We start from the raw sequence: 10,258 nt of genomic DNA on the forward strand, positions 1-10,258 counted from the left end.
ATAGATACATAGATAGATAATAGATAGATGATGATAGATGATAGATAGATAATAGATAGATGATAGATAATAGATGATGATAGATGATAGATAGATAATAGATAGATGATAGATAGATAGATAATAGATGGTGAGAGAAGATAGATGATAGATGGTAGATAGATAGATAGATAGATAGATAGATAGATAGATAGATGATAGATAGAAAAAAATTCATTATGACGAACTGGTTCACGTGAACGTAGAAGCGGAGAAGTCCCACAACCTACCAGTCACAAGCTGGAGACTCAAGAAAGCTGCTGGTGTAATTCAATCTGAGTCTTGAAGGCCTGAGAACCAGGGGAGCTGATGGTATAAATTCTGGCCCAAGGGCAGGAGAAGATGACATGAAATGTCCAGCTCAAGCAGTGAGGCAGGAAAGGGACAAATTCCTCCTTCCTCTGTTTGATGTTCTGTTCAGGCCCTCAGTGAGTGAGTCCCATCTCCCCTGGGGAGGGCCACCTGCTTTACTGGGCCCATCAGTTAAAATGCTGACCCCATCCAGAAACACCCTCCCAGACACACCCAGAAATCATGTTTCATCTGGGCTCCCCATCACCCATACATTTGATACATAAAATTAGCCATCACAGACATTGTAACCCAAGTTGGAAGAGAAGAAGAAAGGAAAAGAGAGGGACAATGAGCAACAATTGTGCGAAAAATGTGAAACATACCTTATTGGAATGTGATACAACCAGTATAAGAAGAAAATGTCCAGCCACAAGCCAGGAGGAAGAAATAGTGAGAGAAGTAGTACAAGCTCCTGCTTGTAACTGAGCGTAATCTTTTCAGAGAGCTTTGGCAATATCGCTCAATATGTAAAGTATGTGATATCTTTGACTCAGTAACCCCACTCCTAGAAATGTGTACTGAAGATAGGCTCCTGGGTGGTGCAGTCGTTAAGCGTCTGCCTTTGGCTCAGGTCGTGATCCCAGGGTCCTGGGATCGAGCCCCGCATCGGGCTCCCTGCTCGGCGGGAAGCCTGCTTCTCCCTCTCCCACTCCCCCTGCTTGTGTTTCCTCTCTCGCAGTCTCTCTCCCTGTGTCAAATAAATTTAAAAAATGATAAAGATAGACTCTCAAAATTGTACAGATATACATATACACGAAGAATAAGGCTCAGTAAATTGTGTAGAATAAATAAATGAAGGAATTGTAGAATTTCTTGTAACTCATAAGAATTAGAAGCAATTATATTTCTACCACTAGAAGGAAATGGTTAATTATGTTACTGTACACAGGATAGAATTGACATCTTCAAAAGAATGTAGTAAAACTGTATGTTATGATACATAAATGTATTCAATATATTTGTAATATCAAAAAGCAAGCAGCTAAAATTATGTCAGTTATTTTCCAAGTTAATCTATAAATTCAAGCAATGTTAATCAAAATCTAGACAGGGCTTTTCATAGAAAATCAGACAGACTGTGTCTAAAGTTTACAGCAGAGACCCAATAATAGCCAAGGTAATTTTGGAGGAAGGATGTTGAGAACAATGTTGGGAAATGTATCTTACCATGTATGAAGACATACTGCACAAGGATAGACAAACAAATGGAACAGAATAGAGTGCCCAAAAATAAATCTGAGCATGTTATGGTGCATGATACATGGTCAAGGTTAACCAGTATGAATCTGGGGAGGAAACATGAACATTCAGTGCATGGTGATGAGACGATTGTTTATCCATATAGGAAAAAAACAAATTGAATTCCTACTTGTCACCACACACATGCACATCAATTCCAGGTGAATTATAAATGTGAGGAGAACTTTTTTTAACTCTTAGAAGAGAATATGGGGAAATATATATATCAGTGTAGGGAAGGATTTTGTAAATGAGAAACACAAATACCAAACCACAAATGAAAATATTATAACATCTGTTAGATTAAAAATACTATCTTTTTAACAAATAACACTGCAGCAAAGTGATGAGAAAAGCCACAGGCGTGGAGAAGATATTTGTAACACATCTAATGAATAAAGGATCAGGATCCATTGTATGTCAAGAATTTCCATGACTCATTTGTTTTAAGTTAACTAAATTAGCAAGTGGTCAAAAGATAGGAAAAGCAATTCATAGAAAAGGAAACTCAAATGGCAAATAAACATATGATGATCTGTTCAACCTCCTTTGGGGGTAAGGTCACATCCACCAGATCAGCAAAAAAATAAAACACGCAGCATAAGCAAAAGAAAGCAAAAGCATTCTGCACAACCGACAAAGGATAAATTGTTGCACCCACTTGGGAGAGCAATCTGATGAGAGCCAGTAGATTTGCAGATACCTTATGACCCAGCAAGACCCAGAGAGAGCATGTGTAACAGCTGTTTAAAGGGGCAAAGTTTGCAGTCGTAAAAAATTGAAAACTGTCAGTAGAAAATGGATCAATAGGTTGTAGAATGTACGATGGAACACTATTCAGTAATGAAAATGAACTCCCTCGAGCATTCGTTAAACATGAATGAATCACACAAAGTCAACGTTGAGCAAGTTGCCAAGGAATATATACAATCTGCATCACTTCTTTTTTTTTTTTTTTTTTTTTTTTTGAAGCTGAAATGCCACATAGTGATTAGGGTACCAGCATTTACAGTTCAAGTATAAAGACGGGATTGGGGATACTAAACACCACGTGTGGGGCTTGATTCCTCAGGAGTGAGGAGAAAGGGGGAGGTGGTCACGGAGTGAACTCTGGGAATTGTGTATGTCGGTGAGCAGCGAGACCACAGTCCATTGAATTATATTCTCTATACCTAACTCTGTTACCATGTTTAAAAGAAAAGAAGAAGAATGGAAGCTCTTGGCCCACCCTACACCTCCCGTAGGTATTAAAGCAGGACCAGGATGGAAAGCCATGTCTCGCGCCCTTTCTCCTCCCACTGGTCCCGCCTGGCTCTGTGCTCAGAGACTCTTTTCTGTTCTCTGTTGCTGCAGATGAAAACTGCAAGGACAGGTACTACAACTGCAACGTGGTGGTGCAGGCGCGACTCTGCGTCTACAATTACTACAAGACCGCCTGCTGCGCGTCCTGCACTCGCGGGGCCAGCAGGCACGCGGGCTTCCTGGGCAGCAGATAACACCCCCCGCGCCGCAGCAGGAGGGCAGGTCCCGGAGGCGGGGAGCAGGGGGCTGGCCGGCCGCTGCTCCACCAGGGGCTCCCCCCTTCCCCCCTCCCCCCCGTGCTGCCAGCCGGCGTAGTCACCACCCCCACCTTCGGGAAAGCGTCCCCGTGGTGCCCCGGAGCCAAGTCACGTTGTCCTTTAGCATCGCCATAAACCGATGATCCCTCCTTGGGAGCCCTGGCGCCTGGTGAGGTGCTCTCTGAAAGCCAAGCGGTGGGGGAGGGGGGGTGCTCGTAGCTATCCGTCAGCTCCCGTGCTAGCACTTTCTAAGTCAGCGAATCGGGCCCTCATGCGCGGCTGCCTTGTCCATGGTGCTTCTGGCCTTTTCAATATCGGGGTCCCTCGGAGAGTCAGAAGAGGTGGCTCCCACCCCAGAGCCCCACTAAGCCTTGCTGAGACACCTGCTTCCCACTGTTGTCTCAGCCGGTGGTGCCTATTTGCATACACTCAAGACATGAGGCTTTTTCCTGCCTCGTGACACAAATATCTCCTGTCAAAGAGTGCTTGATTATTTCACAGGTGTATTCACAGATACTAGATCAGTAGCGGCGCACAAAGTCCCGGAATGGGAGCCAGGGACTGAATCATTATCCCTATTTTACTGACAAGGCAACTGAGACTCAACTTAAGGAATTGACCTGCCGGATATATTCACCTGTTCGGTGGCAGGGTTGAGTCCGACCACACAGCTCGCCTGCCTGGAAGCCTTAGGTCTACAAGATGCAGCTTCATTTCAGACCAGGCGACTGAGAAATTTCCCACTCAGCAATCAAAGACCAGCTCTAGAAGTCTTTCCTCTGGCCAGAGGTCAAGACAGCATCCGCAGCACTCAGTTGTTTCCCACATCTCCTTCTGTTTATCTCTTCCCCGACAAGGTCCCAGATCCTGGTTACAGGACTCTGTGCAGGTTTTGTTAAACCCCATCCTTAATGGAATTGCCCCTGACACAAGGAAGCCACTGGGGTAGCAAGGTGATGCCTGAAATTCTGATTCCGTTCCCCAGGGGATATGTGCCCCCCAGGGAACTGCACACCAGGAGCTCTCCAGCCATGGTGCCTCTCGAGTCTGTGCCCTGGGCTCTCCCACATCCACAGCCACCTACCCTGGGCTGGTCGCCACACCTCACCCGGTGGAATGTCTAACCAACCGGTCTCAGCATAAAACCTGTGTTTATATTAGAAAGAGTCTTCCTTTGGTTTTTCCAGTATGATTTATGGATTTCTGTTTGTGATTTCTCATCCCTCCCTCCCACTACGACTCACAACCTATATCCCACCATCCCAGACTCGAGCACTAAGATCTGCATTCATGCCACTAGCCAGGGAGAGAGGGAGAGGGGCCATGGGCTCCTTCAGTGACAGCCACAGCGGCTGGGTCATCCCCAGTGCCTTTCACCTAACTCTGCATTTCCAGAGGCCTCAGGCTGCAAGGGGGATGCAGTGCGTATTGAAAGGTAAACGATCTGAAAGAAATGAAAGAATATGTGTGTGTGTGTGTGTGTGTGTACACGCACACACATATATATACAGACAGTTGACCCCTGAGCAATGTGGGGGTTCAGGGTGCCAACCACCCCCTGCAGAGTTGAAAATCCATGTATAACTTTTGACTCCCCAAAAAGGTCCTAACAGCCTGCTATTGACTGGAAGCCTTACCAAGGACATAATCAATCAACACATATTTTTATATATCATATGCATTATATACTGTATTCTTACAATAAAGTAAGCTAGAGAAAAGAAAATGTCATTAAGAAAATCACAAGGAAAAGAAAATACATTTACAGTGCTGTAGGGTATTTATCAGAAAAAAAAAAAATCTCTGTATAAGTGGACCCATGCAGTTCAAACCCATGTCGTTCAATTTGATGATCACTTGAAGCTTTTGGAAGGAGTAGCTCCAGCCCAATCTGACACACTGTGTTCGGTCCTCGCTACCCTTGGGCTTTCAGAAATTCGATCTGGCCTTTCCATGGGTGTTCTTGAAGCCAGAGAGCTAGGTTCTTGTCTCACGGAGTCGAAGAATGAATCTCTCAGACAAAGGGGAGTGAGTAAAGCGATAGAGTTCTATTAAGCAAGGATACAGATAAAGCTCTCGGGAGTGAGAGGGGTCCCGCCAGGGTTGTCAACGTGGGCCTCCACTGACGGTCTTTTATTTAAAACTGACCAGGGAGCTTGTGGCCTTATCATTCTTGAGATGTCTTGGTTTGCGTAAGGACTTAGCGATAACATCTTTAATGGCTTACTTCTTGTTTAGGGTCTGGTTATTCTTCGTTGGTCACAGGTGACTGTCATAAAAAAAGAGCCCCCACCCCCACCCCGGACACCGAGGGCAGGGTGGTCTGGTGTGTTCCCTTATCTCTGGTTTCCTTACACCTCTGCATTTTGGGGATTTCTGTGAGCCTGATCCCGTAGCCCCCTACCTATCTCTCCCTACCTAGCCCCTCCTGTCCCTTACTCGTTCTTCTCTTCTTGGAGAGCCCAGCCACCGTTCTGCAAAAGTACAACCATCTCTCCTTCTTCGTACACAGGGTCACTTGTGCAATATGGCAGCCGGCAGAGACCCGCATTCCCATGACCACCAAGTAAAAAAAAAGACCAGAGAAGCCAAACGGCTGGTTTCTGCCCTGTGCCCTCTCCCTCTCACCACCTACTTTTGCTTTTTGTCACAATAGAAGCGTTGCCACATTTGAAGGATTCCTTGGAGGAAGCTTTCTTTACGTGCTAGAGGGGGGACGAAGATCAGTGGGTGGGAGAGCAGAGAAACACAAATTTCAGCTCACACTGAGGGAAAACCTTCAAGCCATCCAGCCTGCCCAATAGAGGTCTGGGCCACCCTTCCTGGGTGACGCTCTGTCCTAAAGGGGGTTTCTTCATCAAGCAGGAGGTGAACATCCTAGGTCCTTCCACCTCGGGATTCTCATGACTGGGCTGGCTCAATCCTGGCTAGGCCTCTTTAGCATCTCTTTGGTGTCCTGTGGCCCCCAAATATTACCTAACAGTTGTTTAAAAAGGACAGGGATCTTCCCATGAGAATGGCCATCCTGCCAATGGCAGAACTGAATCAGAGCAAAAGGGCTAGTGCCGCGTCTTTAGTGGGGAAAAGTACCCAAACTAAGGGTCTTTTTTCTCTTCCAACAAATAGTTGAGCTGTTCTTGGAATCCATTCATCTCTGGAAAGGTTATAAATTACTAGGACAGGTGTTTTAATGACTTATTTGTCTTCAAAATCCAGTTTTTGCTAATTTCCTGGTTTCTTATGTCAACATCTAAATGCCTTTGTCCTTCACACAACACTTCTGAGAAGGTCCCTCAGTGTTTCCAGTGGTAAAGTTCCTGGAGAGGGTTGGAGGAAAGCTCACCTTCTGACAACTCTCTCCACAGGGATGCCTCTTTCTCCCTTCCTTGGCACCCCCTTATCTCACCCTTTCTTTGTCATGATCTGCCACCTCCTTCTCAACCCCCCTCCATGTTCCCTTAACAGGCCACTTGCAGAGTTGAAAGTTACATTTTAATGCTGTTTTTCTTTTTTCTGTGTCCTGGATTGCCTCATTGCCTGCTCTGGGTTTAAAAATTAGATGAATTGAAGGTGTTACCTGTTTTTTCACAAAAGTCAACAAAGCTCCAAACAGAAAGAGTTGGCTGTTCTACTTTCGCTTATTGGAAAAGGAAAGTGTGCCCCTTGCAGCCCAGGCAAAGGTCATTCAGTACACTCCAGCCTCCCACCCTCACTGGGACTCGCATTTTCCCCCAGAGGAAAGGAATAGCCTAAGACACAGTAAAGAAAGCTTGTAACCCTGGCCACTAGATGGAGCCGGGAGTCCTCTGAGTACATTAACGGTGCATCTGCAGCAGAGAGAAATCCAGATAATACTAGTACCTTCTTAAACCTTCTTGGTTCTCTCTCGTGTTTAATACAGCCATTTTAGAATTTGAATATTGATTTCCTAATGTAGAAGGCATAAATATAAGTGGCAAAAAAGAAACATGGCTTTCCTTAAAACAGGCTGAAAAATCAAACCTGGAAGAACCTATCTCAGCCTGGCAGCTGGAGGCCAACATCTGACACTTACCATATAAAACATCTTTACTGTGGCTCTGATGGGAAGTTGGACACCTTACTGATGAAACTAGTGGATGACATGAAAGTGGTGACAGTGACAGGTTCAGGATCCAAAGAGATCAGGGAGACTAGACCAAAACCTGGATCTTAGGAATTCACCAGGAAGCAACATGCGTCTACCTTTGGAATTAAAACAAAAACAAGAACACAACTATACAAATACGGGGTGGAGGAGATATAAGAGTTTCGGTTGACTAAGCTCAATGTGAGTCAAGGAAGTGGGATGGAAGCACTCCCTCCAGACCGCTCACAAACACACAGATATGCACACACACACACACAAAATGAGGCACTTAGACCACCTAAGGAGAAAACATTGGGGCGAGTCCTGCCACACTGTGGTTGTGAGTGCCAGAACCACACTTGAAGAGTATCGATGGTGTGTAGCATTCAGGTGAGCATGCCCAACCCTGAGGAGGGGTGCAGTCAGTTAGAAACGGTGGAGAGGACTTCATGAGAACATTTAGCCTGGAGAAGAAGAGGTGGGGGGCAGCACTCTGAGATGGCCTAGCACTATGAGAGCAACCCTAAGGCCAGGAGGTAAAAGCTACAGGGAGACAGACTTTAGCTCCTACAGAAGAACAGACTTTCCACAAGTGAGAGCCCCCCAAAGGTAGAGGGCTCTCCCATCACTGGAGGTCTCAGCAGAGGCCCAGTGGCCATTTGACAGGGGTGCTGGAGAAGGGAGTCAAGCACCTAGCTGGGGCAATATGACTTCTAAGGTCCTTCTGAGTCTAGGCTTTGGTGAGTCTGTCAGTAGAACAGCCTTGAGTGATTTGCCTCGTCTGGGCTACTTCCCATTTCTGTGTCCGCCATTTTGATCCCAGTGTTGCATCCCTCACCGGAGCTGAATGTGGCCTCATATCTCAGAACCACTAGCAACTTGGTCAGAGCTGCCCTGTCGGGTCCTGCTTTTTAGATGAGTAACCCAACATCCCGATGGCTAGTTCCCTGACCAAGGTCACACACTTTAATGGGTAGTACCTTGACTAGACTAAGACCCTCTAAATACCTTCTTTCTTTCTCAACTCACTTGCTTTGCTGCACCTTTGCTGGAGCAAAATCATTCTCTCCACCCCAAACCATCCCATACTCCTAGTTCTATTCGGTGGGTAGCAGAGTTCCATTGATGTGCTGAAGAAAAGTGCCCAAGAGAGAGTGGAAACTTCCAGCCAAGTTTCTTGGCATCTTCCTTTGCCTCGGTGAGAGAAAAGCCGTTCTGTTACATAAACTAATTTCCAGCTCCTTGACCCCCCAGGTCAGTTTGACAGAAGGATATACTTTGTTATAAGTTATTATTTTGTTCTTTGTAAATACAAGATGTTTATAGGAAATGTGTATTCTGAACTTTATGGGCAGAATGAGTCACTACACCAAAATAGTTCTATTATTTAGAATATGTTAATTTTAAAGGGACCTAATAGGTATTTATTTACATATACAATCCACATTTGTGTAAAATCATTTGATCCTACTAACCCAGCTTCCTGCAAAGTTGCGACACGACGTCCTATCCTAAGTTCATAGTTACGATTTAGTATACTGACTAGCCAAATTCTTTGGGTTTCAAGATGGAATATAAATTACTCTGCTTTTCGACTCGTTCAGGGGCTCTTACTCCTGGCCTTGTACCTGAAACAGGTCTGTGTGCATCGCCACCTTTCCATCGTAAATATTATGTTTGCTCATATAATCTGCCCTCTCGTCATCCCCAGTTGGAGAAGGAAATATAAGCGTCTTTCTCATCGCTTCTCTTTGTCTTGCCTCCGCCGTAGAATCACCAACACTAAGTTGCTCGGGAGGCGTGGTCAGAGCAGTGGGTGAGTCAGGGGCCGCTGTCAGGGGCCCTGCTGGGACTGCTGGGGTGGGGGCTCTGGGTTGTCCTGTCACCTACACAGCGAGGAGCAAGGGACCCACTAAATACTCCACTGCCTCCATGTCACCCTTAGAGCGTTAAATTATTGTTTAAGCAGGTCGGGTGGAGGTAGAAGGTGAATTCTGTGAGTAAATGCAGTCTGTTTTCTCTTCAGCAAAAATGACAACTATTTTTGTGTATGACTAATTTATTTTTATGATTGTAAAAATACAATAAACTGGTTAAATGATCCGCTTTAACACGTCTGTGCTTTCTTGGCCCTTATTTCATTTCTACTCATGTTGCTTCAAACGGCCCCCTCTAAAAAGAACCTCTAAAAAGAACCTTTAGAGGTCCGTTGGCTTGTCAGACTGGTTCTGAGCGCTCTGCGCAACGTGGGGCCACTTGGAGAACGCAGAACACCTTCCCTACGAAGGACGTTAGCCTTTAGGCTGCTTTAGCTTTACCTGGTCCTCAATCTGGGCTGTATGTTAGAATCACCTGAGGAGCTTAAGATAAGCTGTTCAGGTGTGTGCACCACCCCCAGGAATGCACTCTTACAGATATTTCCTTAAACCTCCCCAGGAGGCAGGAAAGTTGGGACCCACTGCACCCATTCATTGTGGCCCCAGTCTCTTCAACCGAATAAAACTTCTTCCAACTCCCCTTGGGCCGGTTTCACCTTGGTCTTGAGTTTAGCCAAGTGTTTGACAAAATCTTTCAGGCTCTCTTGGTGCCTAATAAAGTGAGGCATGACTTTATTTGTCCTCGTGTCCACTGAAAGCCATCCTGCACTGGAGACAGTCTCGGGTGGAGTCTGTCCTTGACTCCGTCCCACGCAGTGTTCCATCAGTAACTCTCAGAAACTCATTATTGTGCCTACAGTGGGCTTCCCGGCCCTCCCACCCACCTTCCCTGCCTGGAAAATCTCCACACAGTCTCATTTGTTTTTGATTGTGGTAAAATTCCGTTAACCTAAAATTCACTGTTTTAACCATTTTGAAGTATACAGGGCAGTGGTATTTAGTGCATCCACAGCATGTGCAGCTAACGCTGGAACATTCTCAGGACCCCCAAAGTCCATTGTTTCTTCAACACCCAAATCAGG

The 10,258-nt window shown here is 45.6% G+C and overlaps 1 protein-coding gene across 1 annotated transcript in view; it reads left to right on the forward strand.

Annotated features, from left to right (window-relative positions):
• The window catches only part of THSD4 (thrombospondin type 1 domain containing 4), a 200,060-nt gene extending 196,932 nt beyond the window's left edge, over positions 1 to 3,128 (forward strand). Inside the window, exon 12 of the mRNA XM_021693931.1 lies at positions 2,986 to 3,128. Within this exon, the coding sequence (XP_021549606.1) occupies positions 2,986 to 3,128 (143 nt within the window). The remainder of the gene's footprint in view (positions 1 to 2,985) is intronic.
• The last annotated feature ends 7,130 nt before the right edge of the window (positions 3,129 to 10,258 follow it).

This window comes from Neomonachus schauinslandi, chromosome 9, assembly GCF_002201575.2.
Source record: "Neomonachus schauinslandi chromosome 9, ASM220157v2, whole genome shotgun sequence".
NCBI lineage: Eukaryota > Metazoa > Chordata > Mammalia > Carnivora > Phocidae > Neomonachus > Neomonachus schauinslandi.